Here is a 23,795-nt window from a genome sequence, read left to right as displayed (position 1 = left end):
GAACTGCGGTATCTATAATATTAGTCACTCGTTGCAGGTTGCTGAGTGTCACCACGAAGGTAGAGAGTGTATTATGGTGACGAGCGGAGCTGTGGCCTTCGGTCGACAGAAGCTGACCCAGGAGCTGCTGATGTCAATGTCTATGAGGGAAACGCTCTCACCCAGTGATCATACTAGAGAGGTAACTATTCCACGGACTGAAAACATTTTAAATTACTTTTATGGGTTAAGAAGAATAAACGCTGTCTTGGTGGTGCGATGGATGAATGGTGAATGCAAAACTCTCGGAGATGAAAACACCACCAAGGAAACTCATTCCATAGTACTGTAGTTGTTTAATGCGATTACTAATTATGATAGTAATCCATTGCCCATTACAATGCAGTGAAGCTCAGGTTTCTTGAAAAACCCCAAAAATTCTGAGTGGCACTACAACTGCGCTCGTCACCTTTAGACAAGATGCTAAGCTGATTTGCCCAGGAATTTCACTAGCTACGGCGCCCTTCAGACTGAAACATAATAATGCTTACACATTACTGCTTCACGGCAGAAATAGGCGCCGTTGTGGGACCCATGATCTAGTCGGCATCCTGTTCAAAGGAGCCTCCCACTGGTGCACTCCTACTTAATTCCACGCTTGCTTGAAATTCAAAAACTCTTTTTTTTGTATGGAAAAGGAGGACAAACGAACTTACGGGTCACCTGGTGCTAAGTGATCACCGCCGCCCACATTCTCTTGCAACACCAAAGGAATCTCAGGAGCGTTGCCGGCCTTTAAGGAAGGTGTACGTACTTTTTTTGAAGGTACCCATGTCGTATCGTCCTGGAAACAAGGAAGTTCATTCTGCAGCTTTGAAGTACGTGGAAGAATACTGTGGAGTGCGGTTTTCAAGGAGCATGGATGCAACGGACCGCCACACATCCAGATGGTGGGGATGATATCTTAACTTGTGGCGTGTCGTGAAGGTGGAATTCGGCGGCAGGAATCAAGTGAAACAGCTCTTCATAAACTTTGTAATGGTAGCCTCTGTTGCATTATTTGTTTGATGGTCACTTAAATTTGTTCAAAGGGAGTTCTTCAATAGTTACTTAATTCATTTAATATTTTCTTGTATGATTGGATAATATTGATATAATGTTTACTATAACAGGACGCTGGAAGCACTCTGGATCCGAGGGCAGCCGCCGCAGTAGGCCAGTCTGAGCTAATGGCGATGTATGACGCCATGTTCTCACAATATAATGTCAAAATAGCACAGGTAACCTTCTTTATCTATATATACCATAGAAATCTAAAAATCTATAAAAAATTAAAACTCACCTTTAAAAACAAAATGAATGGGTCTAGGTACCCAGTTAAACCCGTGAGATTTTCGTGGTACTTATTTCATATAAATGTTATGTATTTGTTCTGTATAAACTAAAAATAAGTAGAAAGGTTAATGCAGGTGCATTAAGCAGGTCGCCTCACAGATACAGACCACGACGAGTAAGTTGTGATTTAGTATTTGATCAGAACGGAGGACGTGACGCGTAAACACGGTGATTTCCAGTAAATGTGATTGCGGAAATTCTATCATAAACTGCAATTATACCAATCAAAATATTACTAAATTTTTTTTTTAACTAAACTGCTGGTTTTTTTTTTAATAAATTAAGTGCTGATCATTTTTCACTATGAAATCTATTCCTATCTTGTGCCGTCAATTTGCACGTGTGCATAATAATGTCATGTGTTAATATAATTATTCTGGCTGTTTTGTTTTTGTTACGCCCAAATGAGTGCATAACAAACAAGGCGAAGCCAATAAAAAGCGTGTAATAAAAAAAATATAACAGACGAAAGTTATTGGCTGTAGGTATATAATGTTGTCACTGGTGGCGAAATCTAGAAATTTAGATTTAAACTTGAAAGAAACAGCCAATCGTTTTAATGCGAACCATTCTCTTGGAAGAATTACCTACACAAATAAAATTTGAAAAACAAAATTTCATGAACGATGCGAATGATACGATGATTTCAAATTTTATTTGTGTATTAATCCTAGAAGTGAGGTTATCACTTTTAAAACATAACATATTGTTTAGGTTTACAAGAGCGACGTCTCAAGTCAATTTCCTAATATGCAAATATTGGGGTTGAGCAGGTTATCAACTGTAAAGTAGATCTTGTAGATGAAGCCACAACCTGAGAGTTGAACAAAGCAAACAGAATTTTATACGGCACGGAACGCCGGAGGCGTGGGTTCGAATCCCGCATCGTTCATAAAATGTGTTTTTCAAATTTTATTTGTGTATTAATCCTAGAAGTGAGGCTATCACTTTTAAAACATAAAATATTGTTAAGATTTACCTGCTTAAGTTAAGATAAGCCTAAGCATTACAAATCTTACAAATCTGGCAGTTTAAAGTGGGTCAAATGTCAAACGTATGCATGTTTTTTTGTAACCGTTGTACGTATGTAGGTATATAATATGGGCACTGGTGGAGAAATCTGGATATTTTGCTTTTAACTTGAAAGAAACAGCCAATCCTATTAATAATAATATAATAATAATAATATTGACACACTTTTTACACAAATTATCTTGCCCCAAGTTAAGCATATATAGCCTGTGTTATGGGTTACAAGACAATGATATATTTAATACAATATACTTACTTAAACATACATAAATTCATATAAACATACATAAATACATTTAAACATCAATATTCATCATATAAATGCTTGCACCTACCGGGATTCGAACCCGGGGCTCGAAGCTAGAGGAGCTTAGGAGGTAGGATCGCTAACCACTCGGCGATACAGGTCGTCTTAATGGACCATTCCTTTGGAAGATTTACATACTTATGTTAAGATAAGCCTAAACATTGGGAAGAAAAAACAACAGTCACAATACAATTATTAGAACAGTAACTTAGCGGTCTCCTTGAATTTATTTCTACTCTAAACAATTTGTTACGTTTTTAAAGTGATAACGCCCACTTGGTCGTGGATTCGTTCATAAAATTTTGTTTTCAATGTTTATTTATTTATACCTACTTCGGGGCGAAGCGCTAGGGTTGGTACATACAAAAAGATGACGGCGCAGATGGCATGGTGCAGCTAATTCAACTAGGACAGCGACCAGTCTCAGCGGCGTACGACGTGACACTCAATAATTTTGTCTCCCCCAGAATGCTTAGCGGCCGTGCAAGTTGTGTGTATGTGTGCGTGCGTCGACTCGGGCGCTCTAGTATTAAGTTAAAGTTCTGTTCTATCTACACTTGACATCCAAAAAGTGGTTTTTATGAAACCAAACAGCCACACAATGAACCAGATCTTAATTCTGGCGCCTTTGACAACTCAACTAACCTGGCTATTTTTTTGATTCAACTTCACCCCCAATCCACAGCCGGATGTAATGCAACTTGCGATAGATGGACGGAAAATAATTTAGACGCGATTTAGTAAAAGTTTCCCTTGAAACAGTTTATGACTAACTACTTCTTATACTTATTTATACGTCTGGATAGAGCCCCTTGCTGTTACACAACCGATGAAAACAGGCCAGGTTTACTACTTTAGTGTGCGTGACAAGCTACGTCTTACACTAGCGATTTAGTTAACTGTCTACCTCAATGTTACTTTACTTTAATTAGTTTTCACAGCTGTCATAGTCTATCTAAACTTATAAATGATCTAAGTTCGAATATTACTTAAACCAGAACATTATGTCATGTTAAAAAACTAAGTATAGTATCGAGCCAAAACATTATGAACAAAATCTGAGTTTATAGTGTACATTAGGGTCCTATTTAACGGCGGATGTGTAGTCTTCAATAAAAATCCAATATAGAATCTTCAATATGTATATTACTTAATCACATTTATTATAAGTGAACCGAACTAAATGAGTTACAGACCGCTACTGAATATATAATAAAATTATAATTGATGGGAACACGTATGGACACGCATACATATACAAATAGCTTCCATAATACGTGTGTCCCTACATTATAGTCACATGACTGCACAAACGAATCCTTACCGGAAGAAGTGAAAAATACCACTCGTTTACAAAGAAATCATTAGATGGAAAATACCCTTGGGGTAAAACTAGTACAGACGCATAGTTACCCCATTTTTTCTATTAAATAATAATATGTCTGATAAGCCCTTGAATGGCGACCTCGTACCGGAAAACGTAGTGTTGGTAGGCTCCCCACAAGATGGACCGACGATCTGGTCAAGATCGCCGGAATAGGTTGGATGAGGGCAGCGCAGGACCGATCGTCGTAGAAATCTTTGGGGGAGGCCATTGTCCAAAATACCCACTCGTTTATAAAAAAATAATTAGATGGAAATACCCTTGGGGTAAAAGTAGTACAGACGCGAAGATACCCCACTTTTTCTATTACATAGTAATAATAAGTCTGAGTGAAACTAGCGACGTTAAACGGTCTCACTTACTTTTGATTTACAACATATTAAAGAAATATGGGTCTAATTGTTACAGAAATCCTAATTTTATTCACAATGGCAATGAATAAATACTAAGTTCACCAGTGGGAGGCTCCTTTATGCTAGGATGGACAGGATTCCGGCTAGATTATGGGTACCACAACGGCCCCTTTTTCTGCCGTGAAGCAGTAATGTTTAAGCAGTTTCGGTCTGAAGGGCACCGTAGCTTGTGAAATTACTGGGCAAATGAAACTCAGCATCTTATGTCTCAAGGTACCGCAATTGTAGTAACGCTCAGAATTTTTGGGTTTTTCAATAATCTTGAGCGGCACTGCGTTGTAATGGGCAGGGTGTATTAAACACCATCAGCTGAACGTCCGGCTCGTCTCGTTCCTTATTTTCATAAAAAAAAAATTTTTCATTGTGTTACAAGAAAATATTATGTAGAACAATCTCATGAACATTCAATTAATTCCGACTAGAAAGTGTAATGCAATAAAAGCAAGTGTTATGAACTCTTTTAATAACAAAAGGATTCTGGCTGTTCATAAAAAGGCGAAAGCTCATATTTTGTGTTATCGAGAAAACTGAGTAAAATCGCACAAAGAGCCGCGTGTAGCTTGTTATTGTAGACATTACTCGTTATTGATACTTTGATGTTTTTGTCAATTTTCTCTCAAGTTATTTCGAGCAAGCAATTTATGGATGATCGATTGATCTTGTTTACTGTTTGAAAATAATTTAATACGAATAGTTGTAATTAATGAATACCAGTGGGAGTCGGTTACACAGGATGCCGGATAGTTTATGGGTACCACAACGGCGCCTATTTCTACCGTGAAGCAGTAATGTGTAAACATTACTGTGTTTCCGTCTGAAGGGCGCCGTAGCTAGTGAAATTACTGGGCAATGAGACTTAACATCGTATGTCTCAAGGTGACGAGCGCAATTGTAGTGGCACTCAGAATTTTTGGGTTTTTCAAGAATCCTGATTGACACTGCATTGTAATGGGCAAGGCGTATCAATTTCCATCAGCTGAACGTCCTGCTCGTCTCGTCCCTTATTTTCATAAAAATTTATTGTTTTTTTTTTTGTTGTAAAGCGTATTTTATTTGTCAGTATCATTAGATCAGAAGACGCCAACTTATTATCATAAAAACTTTTATTGAATATTTTGTACTGAAAGAGTATTTATCGAGTAAAACCTATAATACAATATATATATTACAATATAATATATATATAGGTTGATGAAAACTTTGTAAACTGGTAAAGAGTTGCTGTACTAAAGATATATTGCTCCGGAAACTCTTCATAAACATTAGTCACGTTAACAAACTTCGACTTAAATGTGAAATAATTTCTTCTCGCTGAAATTATTCGTTCCTCCGTTCCTCCGTTCGAAAGAAAATGTAGTGGAATTAGTTTTGAACTTAATTTATTCGTTTAGATATATTAGCTAGAATATTTTAGATTGGATAGATTGATATCTTCTCGGTCGCTACTCTCTTGATAGATCGGTCGTGGCTATCATAATGTTTAAAGCTAGATGTAATGCTCACAAATCGTCACCATCTCGGTTTATTTGAGTGCACTCATGCACGGAAAGCCACAGATTTGATTTGTCGAGTCAATCTTGTGTCCAGTCGAGTCAATCCATAATTATGGCTTCAATTATTTACGACCCATATAGGCCAGTGGTTAGTGACCCTGCCGACTAACTACTGAACTAGTTCCCGGGTTCGAATCCCGGTAAGTGTAGACATTTATATGATGCATATGGATGTTTGTTTCCGAGTCATGGATGTTTTTTATGTATTTATGTATGTTTAAGTAAGTATATTGTTTTAAATATATCATTGTCTTGTACTCATTGTACAGGCTATGCCTAGTTTGGGGCATTAAAATCAATATTATGTTATATTATTATATATAAAGAAGAACACAAAATAATACAAAATATTCGCAAGTAGTAATTTTTTTAACTTACTGAATCAAAAGTAATACAATAATTTAATATAAGCTCGTCAATAACTCTGTAAAAATATACAATTAAATCGTCGACCAAAGCGCGCCCTAAAACAATCTTAGCACAAGTATATCCTACCACTGCCTTTAACCATAGTTCTGTCTTCATATGGCCGTTTTCAATAACCTATCTATCCTTAATTTAACTTACTAGACTTAGACAAATCTATCCTTTTACGCTTACTTACATTTCAATAACCTATTGACAGATAGCATTGGACTATAACTATTTTGGATATATATTTGGATATAACTGTGGATAGATAAGATCTTGTCATTAAACGGTGACAGCAATGTATCCGTAAGTTAACCTAAGGATAGATAGATTATTGAAAACGGCTGTTAATGAGTTTGTCTCCATTTACCTATTTAATTAGATCCAAATAAAGGTTACATTTATATTACAGGTTCTTGTTACGAAGCCGGACTTCTACAACGAAGAAACAAGGAAGAATTTATTCTGCACATTGTCCGAGCTAATATCATTGAATATAGTCCCCATAGTGAACACAAACGACGCAGTTAGCCCGCCTATGTACATACATGATGACACGGTCGTCCCCGGAACTGGGAAAAAGGTAAGATTATCAGAAAATTATCTGTTAATAATATAATCCCTTGGCTTTGGAATGGGAACTGTTATACGGGAATACTCAATTTGGTTTTTAAATAAAAAAGCGGCCAAGTGCGAGTCGGACTCGCCCATGAAGGGTTCCGTAATGCAAGTAACATAGTATAAAAGTTCTTGTAGTTTGTTGTAACTTTGATCGGTTTTAATAATTGTGTATTTTTTTTAATTAAAAGAACTTCTTATTAGATTTCGTTATTTCGTCATTGTTGTCATATAAAGAAGTTGCTAATTTAACTACAATATCAAAATTCATAAACCTAAGCGTAACAAGATATAAACAGTGCCGGATTTACCACGTAACAAGTGTAGCAATTGCTACGGGCACGGCGCGAAAGGGGGCCCCACATATTTAAACCCACTCATCTTTGCCTGAACGAATATTTTTTAGAGTAAAACTACTGCTATATTGAATTTAATTCATGTGACAAAAACGGTGAAACATTACAACTTTTTCTACTAAGACAATCCAAATCAGACACTCGGGAACTCACTATTGCCATGAAAGATCAAGGGCTGGTGGAAAGAATTCGCTACGGGCCCCACGCTAGCTTAATCCAGCACTGGATATAAAGCTCTGTGTTTGAGAGAATTTTACATTTTTCATATTTTTTAAAGCCTTTCGCTCAGTTGACCTGTTTTATTTCTCTAGATTAAAATGAAACTCTTATTTGTGGCGGATTTAGTATAACCGGAATTCATGCAATAACACTATTACCTAAAGCGAGTGAAATAACTGTAATTTAAAATAATTTTCGTATACCTTCCTAGATCTCGTTCCCTTTTGGTAGATATTAGTTGGATTATATTATTGTAAGTCGTGACAAATTTTATGCAAAAAGGCATTGCATTAACGACACTTTTTATATTTTTAATATTTAAGCTGGCTTTCTTGTCAGTCTTTTTTTTATGAAAATAAGGGACGAAACGAGCAGGACGTTCAGCATGGTAATTGATACGCCCTGGCCATTAATATGCAGTGCTGCTAAAGATTATTGAAAAACCCAAAAATTCTGAGTGGCACTACAATTGTCCTCGTCACCTTGAGACATAAGATGTCAAGTCTTCAGACCGAAACACAGTAATGTTTACACGTTACTGCTTCACGGCAGAGTTGTGGTACCCATAATCTAGCCGGCATCAGGTGCAAAGGAGCCTCCCTCTGGTGCCTATCTATTATCTATCTTTCACGACCTGATGTCGCAGTAACTTTACTATAACTATAACTTTTGTCCCCTAGATTTATTCCCAACCTTATTAAAAAATGTTTGTAATATAGATCTAGGACTCTTGAAAGGATAGTTTATTTTAATTATCTGGCTTCGATATATCTTGTAATATACCAATACAAGGTACATACAATGTAGTTTTTTTAAATAAATAGTTTGTAAACCGCTAGTTGCAGAAAGTATATTCAAATTTGTTGGCACCGACTTCAAAGCTATCAATATGTAGCACATACAAACATTATAGTAGTTTATTAAATATTAAAGGTATTAGTTTGCATAACGTGCATTAAATTAAATTTTTAGTTATTTGATATTTTTCAGTTTTTGAAATTGGGTTTTTTAAACGTAGTTTTTTTTATGTTTTGCCTTCTAGTGTCAGTTAATAATAATGAAATATAAACAACCGGAATGAAAACTCCTGAAAAAGCCTTGCAGAGAAAACAATTATATCATCCACGTAGACAAAAATTTTCATAAAATGGAAACTTCTGGGCCAAACTTTTTAAATTTTAATTTTATGGCATCTATTCCGCATCGAACTAAAGACGAATAACGTAAATCGGATCATAAATCGATTAATTCGATCGAGTAATCGGTGTACATACATAAATAAAATACCGATTGAATTGAGAACCTCCTCCTTTTTGAAGTCGGTTAAAAATTAAAATGAAAGGGACCGTATGAAATGAAACATTAACTTTAAGGATGCTTTCTGCAACTAGCGGGAAGTGTTTTTGTCAGGGTAATAAAATCAGTAATTAGTTTGAACAGTGTCTTGCAGAAAATTCTCGAAAAATAATTCTTTTTTCATAACGACTTGCAATTATAGGCCTCGAGTTCTTTCAGGTATTTACTGCCCAAACTATGGAATCGGTCATAACACGTCAAAACATAATTCAAATTCAAATATTTTTATTCAAAATAGGATATAGAATCACTTATTGAAAGTCAAAAACTACCACCCATTCCAAAGGTATACCTCAGACCTGAGAAGAACGGGTGCAACAAACTACGCGGGCATTTTTTTTTTCATAAAAATGGTTACAAAGTAATATTGTTCAATTAAACTTATTATTTAAAAGCCTGAGGGCGGTCGCACCATTCCCTCTTGTGGTATCATTAAGAAAGTCATTTATGTTATAGTAACTTTTACCACACAAACGTTTCAATTCTTTTGAATACCGTAATACTTTTGTTTTGAACATTTTCTGGGATCTTGTTGTAAAAGCATATACATCGCCCCACAAAAGACTTACTAACTCGACTCGAGCCGAGTAGTAGGCAATATAAGTTTATGCCTGTTCCTGGTATTAACATTATGGTTATGACAGTTTCTAGCAAATTCACTTATGAGCCTATATCTATACATACATAACATTATCAAGAACCCTAATCCCATCGGTCTCCGTAAGAGCATAAGACAATATCGACAAACCCTGGAGAAAAGACAACTGTATACTCTATAAATAAAATAAAACATCGTAGTGAAACAAAATGAGTGTAAGATGAAAGTTTATTGTTACAGCAAGATGCTTTCCCCACGTTACGATGCCATTTAGATGTTATGCTAAACCCTAATGGACTGTGCGGTGTCAGAGAAACCCTTCCCGAATTATAATTTCTTTCTCTGAGATTTTATTATGTTTTTCAAGTGCATGAACCCTTATTGCTTTTGTTATTAAGATGTTTGTGTTAGAAAGAGACTGAATAATGAAAATTTAAATTGATTTAAATTGAAATCTATAATGATTCAAATGTTGTGACTTTTATTGACTTGCCAAATCCTGGCACGAAATTTCTCAGTCTTGTGCCAGAATTTGACGAGTAAACGTAGAGGATGTCTCGTGTAGAGGAGAAACACGTGTTGAATTGACTAAAGACAAAACTTAGCAGAATTTATGGATATACTGAATATTAATTATCAGTAAATGACATTTAAAGTTCTTGTAATTTACCTGATATTTTTAATTAGTACATTCATGTCATGTCAGGCGGAAAAGACATTTTAAAGATACCATAAACATAAATATAGTCTTAAAGAGAGTCTTCTGACGTGAAGTGAGATTTGAACAATTGTAATATTATTATTATTACATAACAATAACAAACTTATTAAAGAGTAAATAAATAATATTAGCTTTTTTGCTTGTGCCTTTTTATTTTTGTATAATTTATAGTTTTCCTGTACGTATATTCTTAATTTGTCATATTAATTCTGAGAAAACTGTGGGTCTAATTTACTATTAACGCCTCTTTGTAAACTTAAATGCCCTCAAAAACATAACTTGTAAAAAAACAAAGTCTCGCAATACAGTTCTTCTACAGTTAAAAGTTGTTAGATCCATTTAATAACAAGTCGGTCAATTTATTCAATCCCTAGGCTTGTAGTTTTATCCACAACGAAGTTATAGTGGGTTGAAAATGGCTTCAAGTACTTCGAGAAAAGATTGGTACGGCCGTGCAGCTTGTTTTGGTCGTCTTGGCGGAGGTACTGCCATACCGCCAGACTTACCAGTGGGAGGGAGGAGGCGTGAGAGTTTGTACAAGCAGAAATGTGTAAGCATTATTGTGTTTCAATCGGAAGGGCGTCGTAGCTAGTGAAATTACTGGGCAAATGAGACTTAACATCTTATATCTCAAGGTGACGAGCACAATTGTAATGCCGCTCAGAATTTTTAGGTTTTTCAAGAATGCTGAGTGGCACTGCGGACAGGGAGTATCAATTACCATCAGCTGAACGTCCTGATCGTCTCATCTCTTACTGTCATTAAAAAAAATATCTGTTATCTGTGTTTGTTTATTAATAAATAAAATAAAACAATATACATTCAGATTTATAGAGAGAAACTGAAAAGCGACAACTTTACACTTTTTGAAATAAGTAATTTTACGTTGCAGGGTATAGGTATAAAGGACAATGACAGTCTCTCAGCATTATTAGCAGCAGAAATCCAATCGGATCTCCTCATCATGATGTCAGACGTCGATGGGATATACAACAAGCCCCCCTGGGAAGATGGAGCGAGAATGATGCACACCTACACTGCCAACGATCGTGACCTGGTTCAGTTCGGACAGAAATCTAAGGTATAAAAGGCATAAAAGGCGTTTATTTTCTGAAAACTGATTCCTTTAGAATTCTTTTTGATATCATTTCTAATATACTAGACACTACTACCGCTTCGGAAACAAATGGCGCTCTGAGAGAGAAGAAGCGGCGGAAGAAACTCTCCCAGCATTCTTTTTTTGGCGCTCCTTTTAATGAAATATACAATATTGTAGTGTCATTGCTATTGCTATAAATAATCTAGTCCCAGGCTGTCGCATCACTTATATATTCAGCTGTGGAGTAGTAGGATTCACGACAGAGCCAATTTTTAAGAACACACTAAAATTTATCTATAGATAATGCCTGAACTGTGGCTGAGACTTTATTATAAAAGTGTATACATTTACCCTTAAAGCTATTACGTATCTTATGAAGCATGCTAGAATAAGATAAGTTACAAGCAATCCCTTATTTCTAGTGTAATAATAATGAAAATCACTATTAAGAGCACAAAGGGGAAGATTTTGAAGAACGTATATTAATTTTTCATAAATATACTAACAATGAACAGTCATAATATTTAGATTAATATATAAAAGAATTTAGATAAAATTATTTACGTTTAGTTTTGTGTCTGTGGCGGAGTGCCGTTGACTCCCATCACAATATCTCAAGGTTCGTTCCTCACCGACTAGGTACCTTTGTGTTTTCTTTTTTTTTATGGAAGAGGATGACAAACGAGCATACGGGTCACCTGGTGTTAAGTGACCACCGCTGCCCAATTCTCTTGCAACACCAGAGGAATCACAGCGTTGCGGGCCTTTAAGGAAGGTGTACGCGCTTTTTGGAAGGTACCTATGTCGAATCGTCCCGCAAACAAGGAAGTTTATTCCACAGCTTTGTAGTACGAGGAAGAAAGTTCCTTGAAAACCGCACTGTGGAGGACCGCCTCACATCCAGATTGTGGAGATGATATCCTTAGTCGTGGCTTTTTGGTTTTCGAATTCTGCGACGCTCTTGTTATTCCACTGGTGTTACGAAGTAAGTACTGGTGTAAGCAGTAGTGTAAACAATATTTTGTTTCGGTGTGAAGGGCGCCGTAACTAGTGAAATTACTTGGCAAATGATAGTTAGCATCTTATGTCTCAAGGTGACGGGCGCAATTGTAGTAGCCCTCAGAATTTTTGGGGTTTTTCAAGAATAATGAGCGGCACTGCATTGAAATGGGCAGGACGCAACTAATACTATCAGCTGAACGTCCTGCGCGTCTCGTCCCTTATTTTCATTTTATAAAAATGAGGATATTTGGAAACAAGCATGTTAAGTGTTGTTTCTACAACTAGCTATTTTTTAATTTAAAGATAAAAGAGGCTTTAATAAAATTTGACTATGTAATACTTGCTTTTATATTATAAGAATTGACACAGATTGATAACAACAATATAGACAGTATTCCTATTTCCTTTTAAAAACACAAACGTATTTTTTGAGATGTAAGTGAGGCAATGAAGTGTAAGATTTCTCGTTTCGATTTGTTTGTGAAACGGCCGTGTACTCAAAGTTAAAGTATAATCTCGATAGTGGCGCAGCTTCCTAGAGATTAAGAGTTGAGAGGCTGCGGGTTGCTCTTTTGTTTGTGGTGGACGGTTAGTCACTGGAGCTTCTATTCGTTTGAATATTATTTGTAAATTTCTGTTCTAAAAATTTCTATTGTTATACTTAATAATGTGTTGGCGAAATTTTTAAAACCGTTAATAATCTTGTTCCAAATCTGGCCACACCTATTGGTTTCTCTATAATTGATAATCTATGATGCATTAAACTGCATCATCATGTTGATAGGGGCTCTTAAGACGAGTTTTCTGGCTGAACTTTATAGTTAGAAGTTTGACATTAATGTATATTAAGGCTCAGGGCAAAGAATATATAATTGTACAGGTACGGAAGCCTCACTCCGCAGAATCAATTAAAGAAATAGGGACTCTGGCGGTCATACAATAAGGTGTAATTCAGATCGCACAGCGCTACTAACCTACATTTATATTCACCTCGAAGTAGCCTCTCTTTCTATCGCGTGATTCTTACCTCTTCTGACAACATTAGGGTTGACTTCTTCACCTAAAACGGTACCTATATAGTATAAGGTAATTTTATAAAAAAAGCTCAGATTTTTCTACAATATAAATAGGTATGTAATCGTAATTTTAAGTCAATACCCTTTCGTTGTCAAACCTACATTCGTTTCAGATAGTAATGTATGCGTTGGAACACCACAACATAGTCAAACCTACTTCATCATCATCATCATCAGCCGGAAGACATCCACTGCTGGACAAAGGCCTCCCCCAAAGATTTCAATGACGATCGGTTCTGCGCTGCCTTCATCCAACGTATTCAGGCGATCTTGTCCAAATCGTCGGTCCATCTTTTGGGGGGCCTACCAACACTGCGTCTTCCCGTACGTGGTCGCCATTCGAGGACTTCACTGCCCCAACGGCCATCTGTGCGTCGAACTATGCGCTTCAGTTTTGCAATCATTTCATTTAAAACCTACTTAGTATAAAGGAAATTAATAGGTAGCTATCATGAATGGAAATCTCATTATTATAATAATCACTTTAAATTAGATTGTGTCAGCGTCTTAAGGAAGCTTAAAAATTTTAAATTTGGATCGCAATAACCTTTGATATGCTTTGCTTTATTTATGTTCCTCCATTTTTAAAATATCGGTCGGATCGGTGAAGTAGGTGTTCACGATACCAGGCGCCTTAAATAATAGTTATATGTTGGTAAACAATATTTTTTCAAGAAACACTCTTGCATAAGATAATTACTATTTGTAGTATTGCGAGTATTATATAAAATAGATAGAATATGAAAAAAAAAATCTGAACGATGCGGGACTTTATAAGATTTTATAACGATACGTCACTCGAACGGCTAGCTCAGTTGGTTAGAGCATCCGCACGGAACGCCGAATGTCGTGAGTTTGGAGTCCCGCATCGTTCATAAAATTTTGTTTTTAAGATTTTATTTGTGTATTAATCCTAGAAGTCAGGGTTATCTCTTTAAAAACATAAAAAATTGTTTAGTTAAAATTTAATTATTGTTCAGGTTGGTACGGGAGGAATGGATTCAAAAGTGAATGCCGCAACGTGGGCAATGGCACGTGGAGTCAGTGTTGTGATCTGTAACGGCATGCAAGAAAAGGCAATCAAAACTATCATAAGCGGGAGAAAAGTTGGAACTTTCTTTACAGATTCTCCGATCACATCAACAACATCCGTCGATGTGATGGCTGAGAACGGTATACACAAATTTTAAGGTTATTTTTTAGATTTTATAGCAAAAATGTATAAATTTGTTTTTCTTCTAGCTCGGTTGGGCAGTCGAGTATTGCAACAATTGTCTCCGGGTGATAGAGCCTCAGCGATCCACTCCTTAGCAGAGCTTCTTGTTGACAAAAAGGATAAAATTCTAGAAGCAAACTCGAAGGATTTGGATGAAGCTACCAAGAGTGGACTAGCCAAGCCACTATTAAACAGATTGGCATTAAGTGAAGGAAAATTAAAAACTTTGGCAATAGGTCTAAAACAGATTGCCGATTCCAGTTATGATAACGTGGGGAAACTTTTAAGAAAGACAAAATTAGCAGAAAATTTAATATTACGTCAAGTAACCGTACCAATTGGTGTATTATTGGTTATATTTGAATCTCGACCGGATTCATTGCCACAAGTAGCCGCATTAGCTATGGCGTCAGCAAATGGTCTCTTACTGAAAGGTGGCAAGGAAGCAGCTTACTCAAATAAAGCTTTAATGGAATTAGTTAAAGAGTCACTGCAAACAGTTGGCGCACAAGACGCCATATCGCTCGTATCAACTCGGGAGGAAATTAGTGACTTACTGGCAATGGAAAAGCACATAGACCTTATAATTCCGAGAGGATCGTCAGAATTGGTACGTAGCATACAAAAACAGTCTCAACATATCCCTGTATTGGGACATGCTGAAGGAATTTGTCACGTTTATATTGATAAAGAAGTAGACGTTTCAAAAGCTTTAAAAATAGTACGAGATTCAAAATGTGACTACCCAGCAGCATGTAACGCGATGGAGACGTTATTAATACATGAAGACCATCTGAATGGGCAACTATTCAGTGATATTTGTAGTTTGTTGAAGCAAGAAGGGGTGAAAATTAACGCAGGGCCTAAGTTGTCAGGCCATTTAACATTTGGACCGCCACCAGCCAGAAGTATGAGACATGAGTACAGCGCTTTGGAATGTTGTATTGAAATTGTGAAGGATATGGAAGAGGCAGTCGATCATATTCATAAGTTTGGTAGTTCGCACACTGATGTTATAGTAACTGAGAATGGTAAGTATTTACAATCATTACATTAACATCTTGGCAACAAAAGCTGAATCTGATTTACTAATTTTATACTGAAAATATTTTTAGTTCCTATTAATTATATTTATAAATTTGCAACGAAAATAAGCAGTAGTTTCATTGACGCGAATGTTACACATTTATTTAAATAAAATAGTTTTCAAAGGAGTAAAACGCATCCCTTAAAAACGTGATCCTGCAAAGTTTACGAAACTTCGCGTTAATAAAATAGTACATTACGATACAAGTGCGCAAAGTAGGTCGTTCCCGCACGAGCGATGCGAGTGCAGGATGACCTACGTGCGCACGAGTATCGTATACTATTTTTTCTATTAAGTTGCGCAAAGTTCGACCACTATAATTATTTTCAAACATTCCCGCACGCTCAGTTACATTCCCGCACGCTTTTGTCAACGTGTGGGGAAAGTGGTACTTTGCGAACTCAAATGCATGGGCAAAATCGAATTTTGCGTACGATAATAGGAAAAATTAATTAAAATATAACTTTAACACATGACGCGATTGCACGCATTTTGATTTTTAATTTAAATTTATTTTATTTTATTTAAATAAATGAAAATATTATATTTATGTACTTACTAGCGATACAAATAGATGGAGCATCCAATTCAAGGTTTCTAACCCCTGTTTTGACTTTTGTTTTACTCTACATGTTAAATGTAATCCGAGAACTTGTAGTAATTTTCAATTAATCGATTCCAATTTATGCAGTACACCACTTTTCACAAAGTATAGATACCATATACCCAAAAGTGGGAGCTTGTGTTTCGGTCTGAAGGACGGCACTAGCCAGCTAGTGAAATTGCCGGGCAAATGATACTAAACTCTTATGTCTCAAGGTGACGAGCGCAATTGTAGTGCCGCTCAGAATATTTAGGTTTTTCAAGAGTCTTGAGCGGCACTGCATTGTAATGGGCACGGCGTATCAATTACCACCAGCTGAACGTACTGCTCGTGTCGTCCCTTACTGTCTCTTTTCATACTATCACTACCTTTTCTTTTACTCTACAATTTTGTACAATTTGTAATAATATAAATGAATTATAATGTTATTTCTTCAGATGTAACAGCCAAAAGATTCCTCCAGTCGGTGGATAGTGCTTGCGTGTTCCACAACGTATCGTCTCGGTTCGCCGACGGCTTCCGGTTCGGTCTCGGCGCTGAGGTTGGCATTTCAACTGCCAGAATCCACGCTAGAGGTCGGTGTCAACTTACTTACAGATTTATGAGGCGCGAGATATTTGTGCCTTTATCTCGATGTGTAGACTTTATGGAAGTATCCTTGAAATCAGACAATTTTGCTCATAACTATTTGGTACAAAATAATGTGTGAGCTCATAAATAATTCAAGTAGACACTCGTGAATAAGCGATTTGCGACGCAAAAGAAATTGATGACTTCGAAGCATTTTGCAGGGATGATTTTTATTATTTAAATATTTTTTTAGATCAATTTCAAGTTCATACCAATCCATATATAATTTAGCTTTGACAAGTTAATAAGTATAATAAGAGTCTGCCTAAAAAAATATTTTAAGGTAACTAAAATCGGTAATTACGTACCATATTATAAAAAGCATGTTCAGGACATGCAGTGTCATACAGATTCAACATCCAAAGTCACTGTTAAGTTTAGAACTTTAGACACTAGAACGCGTTTGTTTTGTAAGAACAAATAACCTCGCAATTTCGCATAATTATGAGATTTTTCATTGACATTTTAGATCAGACCTACACTTACCTGGACTAAAAAAATGCATATTGTGCGCAAAACTAATATCTATGTCATCGTGACACTACCTAGACGACAATCCTTCACTTGATCACACATATTTGAAACCTCCCAGAGTCGATAAATCGTAGTCTAACAATTTTGAGGTAGTTCGCCAGCAGTTCAAGCTTGAGCACCCCTGAACTCTAACAGTTATTTCATTCTCTTGCAGTTTTCCATGTCATTCCGAATGTGTCATTTCAGAGTAATTCCGAATTTTCTGCTAAAGTTAGTTACCTATTTTGAATACAGACTGGGCTAGAAATCGGGGGTACGGCAGTGCCCCCGCAAAGTCGAGCAAAAGCAAGCAGCACAGCCGTGCCATCCTTTTCTCACCCCCCGTCACTTTGTTGTAGATAAATCCAGAAGCCTGAATTTTTTGTAATCAAGCAGGCATTGTATAAATATGGTCACTCTAAGATGATGTAGTCGTCATAACTTAAGATAGAAGGGACATAAGTAGGGACTGAATAAATTGACCTAGTTGTTATTACATGGATCTCACAAATTTTTACGGAAGAATAACTGAGTTGCGAGAATTGGTTTTTGAAGTGAAAACTTCTTTAGCGGCGTTGAGCACTTTTCTTGGGATGGGTAGAAATATTAAACTCGCGTCAGGACACGTGGCCTGATCGAAAATCCGTAAGACAGTCGTTGAAATAATGGATGAAAATTGATTTTTCTGAGTGATAAACTTTTTAATGTAAAATAATTATAATAGTTCGGAAGTGTTAAATTTTTTATCTTTATATAATTAATTCTTCTGTACGTGTGTTGAAAGAGAACTCCTCCTAAACGGCTGGACCGATTTGAATTAAATTTTCTATGTGTGTTCCAGTGGGTTCGAGGATAGTTTAGATTCATAATTGAACTACCTCCTAAATAACTGGATCGATTTTGATGATTTTTTTAAAGTGTTCCAGTGAATTTGAGATTGGTTTAGGTATCTAAACTTTAGATTCTCAATACAGTCGACATATAATTATCCTACGTATGTTAGTGATCTCCTAACGTCTGGACCGATTTTTCAAATTTAACACGTATGTACAGGACTACGACTCTCGGGTCACTACTGTAGTATAAATTGTCATATTTGTGTACGATAGCGCAATAAATGAATATTGTATTTCATTTTTACAAGTTATGTTTTTGATTGCATAAAGGCATTTATGAAACATCTTCAATAATGATTCATTTGTACTTCAGGTCCGGTTGGAGTTGAAGGTCTTCTAACAACGAAATGGATACTAGAGGGAACGGATCACACGGCCGCCGAATTCAACGAGGGCAGACGTCAGTGGCTACACGAAACATTACCAATCAACTGACTGGTTATAATTATGAAAATAAAGAAGATCATCTACGGAGATAAACATTAGCTGATCGGGAATTAAGTCTGTTAACACAGATATTTCAGCAACACAATAAAAACATCAGTTTCAAGTCTATTTCCTATGCGATTACAAAATATTAAAATTTTAATACTAGACCAAAAAATAATAATACACAAATGGTTATCTTGTAAGTAACGAGTAAGTTAAAATTCTGTAATTCAAGAACATTGCGAAGTGTAGTAGACTAATAAACTATCTATTTATACAAAGGTATTAAAAAGTCGCAGAAATTACCAGTGGGAGGCTCCTTTGCACATGAAGCCAGCTAGATTATGGGTACTACAATGGCGCCTGTTTCTGCCGTGAAGCAGTAATGTGTAAGCATTATTGTATTTCAGTCTGAAGGGGGTCGTAGCTAGTAAAATTAATGGGCATGGACTTAAAATTTTATGTCTCTAGGTGACGAGCTCAGAATTTTTGGATTTCTCAAGTATCCTGAGCGACACTGCATTGTAATGGGCAGGGCGTATCAATTACCATCAGCTGAACGTTCTGCTTGTCTCGTCCCAAAAAAAGAAAAAAAATGTGTCTTGTTAGCGAAGCTACAAACAAAAAAGTTCGATAGAAGATCGCGTCTTGCGCTAAACCTGCGCGTCGAGTACTGTGGCTTATATTATATGGACATCATTATTACTAGCACAAGGCTAAAGGTAGCATGCTTCAGTTCTTATGAGAACATAATAATAATAAAAATATAACACTTCGCGAGCGTTTAGTACCGTATGACAGTTAGAGCGCTTTCGTACTACGTCCGATCCGAATCCGATCTGAACCCTTGGTAGTAATTCTATTCAGTGATGCATATTTCAAAAATATTTAAATGTTACTGAAAATAAAACAATAGGTGAATTCCTTATATAATTTAATTTGTTAAGTAATAACATGATAGGTACAATGTTATTCGTTTTAGGTTTCTGTATTTTATTACCATTTTTTCCTATTTCTGCCGCGAGGCAGTAATGTGTAAACATTATTGTGTTTCGGTCTGCAGGGCGCCGTAGCTAGTGAAATTACTGGGCAAATGAGACTTAACATCTTATGTCTCAAGTTGACGATCGCAATTGTAGTGCCGCTCAGAATTTTTGGATTTCACAAGAATTCTGAGCGGCACTGCATTGTAATGGGCAGGGCGTATCATTTACCATCAGCTCAACGTCCCGCTCGTCTCGTCGCTTATTTTCATAAAAAAAATCATTTAAGATTTCACTATTCCCAAAGTTTTTCTTAATCTAGATATATAAATTTTATATAATACGTGTGGGCCATAAATTTAAAAAAAAATAACGGCCGGCTTATTTAAAAAATAATATAGATAAATTTACATTAGAGTTGGTAATTTATTGTAAGTAAATTTCACTAATGTGATAATTTAATTTAATTTGTTAAAGATACCCCTTCCCCCCGGCTTCAATTAGTTTTTAAAGATATTTGTCCACGTTGCTGAGAGCTAGATCGGCGCTGTGTAATCTATTATTAAATACTAGTTGACCCGACAGACGTTGTTCTGTACATAATAAATAAATTACTGTTTTTTATGAATTTAATAACTTAAGATTTATCAATCTACATATTGTTGGTAGTCGAAGGTTTATGGTTGGTTATTATGGTTGCTAAATATAATGTGACAGAACTCAAGATGTATCAATCTACATAAAAATAATCTAATAGATAGTTAGCAACTGTAGTTAGTCTACCTACCTACTATTGTTAGCTAAAATTAAGTTTACGTTTATTTTTTACCTCTTGAGAAACTTAGAAAGATATAAAAATTCTAATTAGTTATTCATTTGAAACTATTCTTTAAAATGGATTTCTGAACGACGGGGGACATATCAAAGGAAAAACTTAATTGTTGTTTTTGTTTTATTCCGAGCATTTTCACATTTATTCACCTTTTAAACCTTCTCTGGACTAATTCCACAAATAATTCAAGACCAAAATTAGCCAAATCGGTCCAACCGTTCTCGAGGTTTAGCGAGACTAACGAACAGCAATTCATTTTTATATATATAGACTAGTGGACCCAACAGACGTTGTTCTTTACACACGTCTTAAATTTGAAAAATCTGTCCAGCCGTTAGGAGGAGTTCACTAACATACACATGAGCAGGAGATCTCAAATTCACTGGAACACACAAAAATCTCATCAAAATCGGTCCAGCCGTTCAGGAGGTAGTTATTGTGAATCTAAACCATTCTCGAATCCACCTGAAGACACACAGAAAGTTTCAATAAAATCGGTCCAGCCGTCTAGGAGGAGTTCAGTGACATACACACGCACACAAGAATTATATATATAAAGATTATGAATAATTTAGAAGCTTAATTTTTATCGTATAGAATTTTTTTATTAAATAATAGAAGCAATAAGTAATAACAGCACTTAGCTTTAAAGCTCTTGGTCATTTGTTATAGTAATATATTGTGGGTACATATTATATGACCTTAGAAAGAACAATTATGTAAAAATCTTGCAAAAATGACTTTGACAATTAATTATTAAATAATGAATACGGCTGTATGGGCTTGAACCCTTTGCCTGTCCTAATAATGGAGGAAGAAACCAAAAAACAAATAACGAATGACGCAAACGTCAGAAAATTTTAGGTTACTTTTGTGTTACAGTGATGCGCGCGCATCTTAAAATTACACTCTCATAATTTTTTCATAACTCGCCTAAAGAAATATAACTTCAAAAAATAAAATACTATTTTTATTGTTCTAAAATATTGTTACTATCTTCATAAAGTTGATACTTATTATAATTCTCGCAAAATACTTTTATTTATCTATTGTAGGAGTGAATTGATACATCTACGTTATTGTTTTTATTGTGATATTTTTTAATTTACATTTTTTTCACATAGATTGTAATTTTTAAAATGATGATGCTAAGAGTGGGAAACTTCATAAAATGTCACTTCTATAAGAGTATTTTTTTGCAACGAAATTAACAAAGAAATTATTGATTTGATTATGATAAGTGATTCTACAAAATAAAATTAAATGAACCAAGAATAAGCATAATACTCGTAATACTGACTGTATCGTTTACAACACTGTCAATACAATGAAAATTCTGAAGTTTTCCGAATGTCAAGCAGCCTAGTACATAAACGCGGGAAACGTTATACGTCCGAATAAACCAATCATAAGAAAAATATCTATTTGTAAACATTTTACATGTTCTTGGTTTATTAACAGGTATAAGTTTGTGTCAATTTTATTTGTAAGGCCAATTATGTTTGGATATGTGCTTATGTATATTGCTTTACCTCTAGCTAATTAATATGAAATGTCTTTGATATAATAAATATACTTTTACCTACAGTTATTATTATTATTGATAAACCGCCTTCTGCTCATATAATGGAGGTTAAAGTATGAAACTGCCGTTTTATAGTAATAGGTACTTCGAATTGACATAGAACCTTCATGGTTTGAGATTTTTGAATGAAACTATTTTTACATGATGTCTCTGTATTTCTTCTTTTAAAAAATGTGCACCATTCGACTATCGACTCTCAGATGTTTTTTTTATTCAGTTTAGACAAAAAAGATGGGTAGTTCGAAAATTCTAGTGATTTTTAATAGGAGTTCCGGAGCGGAACTAACGCGGCAGAAACAGCTCGCAATATCAATGTTGTGTTTGGAGAGGGGACTGCTAATGAACGCACCGTGCTATTTTGGTTTAAACGCTTTCGTGATGGAAACTTTGATTTGAAGAACGAACCACGTGGAAGATCGCTGACACAGGTGAATAACAATGAGTTGAAAGAGATGGTGGAAGCCGATCCAAGCAAACCTACCTAAAAACCTACAACGTTACCTTACCAACAATATTGACTCATTGGCGTCAAATAAATAAAATAAAAAAATATGCAAAATGGGTACCTCATGATTTGACTGATCTGGAAAAGTGGTTTCTTTACGATAACCGTAATCGAAAAATGCAATGGCTAACCCCAAAGGTAATGGTAAATGTTTGGTGGCGTCAGCATGGTGTTATTCACTATAGCTTTCTCCGATCTGGTCAAGCAATAATGGCCGATGTGTACTGTGCCAAACTCCGAACAATATAATAGCAAAACTAGCAGTAAAAGAGCCCCGACTCATGAATCGATTTTCACCATTGTTTATCAATGATAACGCGAGACTACATACAGCACGAGAAACCGTTTAGGAACCTAACCTAAACCTAACCTAAACCCTACAATAACTGCAATTAGAAATTCGTCACCCTCCATTTTCTCCAGACGTTGCTCCATCGGACTACAATTTTTTTCGTGATTTGGACAATTTTCTACTCGGAGCCAGTACAAAATGCTTTCACACAGTGTGTCGAATCTAGATCATCACAGTTCTACCGCAAAATGCATAAATGACTTTGCTACTAGATGGCGGAAATGTATAAATAATAGTGGTAATTATTTAAATTAAATAAATATGTTAAATTAAAAAAAAAACGAATTTCAATTTTTCAATACAAACCGGCAATTTCATACTTTAACCCCCAAATATTTTCATGTTGGTATTTCTATGAATGTTTATAATTGACTAGCTTCAGCCCGCGACGTGACGTGACGTGACGTAACTTCGACCGCTCGGACGCTATAAACAGCAAAAATACTATGGTTGTAGCGCATCTAACGTATGTAGCCTGTATGTAACATATGCTACAGATTATCATATTATATAGTATCCTCTAACAGAGTAGTAACATATTAATATTCATATTAAATTGTTACGTAAATTACAATTTAGTCTAGCTGTACGTGGCAGATAGTGAAAACTAGAGGAAGGCTACAAATCCAGATAGTGACTATGAT

General features: G+C 35.7%; 1 protein-coding gene across 5 annotated transcripts in view; it reads left to right on the top strand.

Annotated features, from left to right (window-relative positions):
* LOC126974376 (delta-1-pyrroline-5-carboxylate synthase) overlaps positions 1-23,795 on the top strand; it is a 649,376-nt gene that overhangs the window by 35,282 nt on the left and 590,299 nt on the right. For 3 of the 5 annotated variants that reach the window (XR_007731514.1, XR_007731515.1, XR_007731513.1), the window contains exons 3-10: positions 38-181; positions 1,152-1,259; positions 6,887-7,057; positions 11,235-11,423; positions 14,500-14,692; positions 14,762-15,766; positions 16,864-17,001; positions 18,779-20,935. Coding sequence is in view for 2 of the 5 variants with exons in the window: in XM_050821853.1 (XP_050677810.1) it covers positions 38-181; positions 1,152-1,259; positions 6,887-7,057; positions 11,235-11,423; positions 14,500-14,692; positions 14,762-15,766; positions 16,864-17,001; positions 18,779-18,900 (2,070 nt within the window). In the remaining 3 variants the exon portion in view is untranslated. Of the gene's footprint in view, positions 1-37; positions 182-1,151; positions 1,260-6,886; positions 7,058-11,234; positions 11,424-14,499; positions 14,693-14,761; positions 15,767-16,863; positions 17,002-18,778; positions 22,297-23,795 lie in introns of those variants that run through there. The other 2 variants (XM_050821853.1, XM_050821852.1) reach the window with 1 other exon arrangement.

This window comes from Leptidea sinapis, chromosome 32 (assembly GCF_905404315.1).
Source record: "Leptidea sinapis chromosome 32, ilLepSina1.1, whole genome shotgun sequence".
In the NCBI taxonomy this organism is placed as follows: domain Eukaryota; kingdom Metazoa; phylum Arthropoda; class Insecta; order Lepidoptera; family Pieridae; genus Leptidea; species Leptidea sinapis.
Note: the sequence above shows the minus strand (reverse complement) of the source record. Positions and strands in the feature narration are given on the sequence as shown.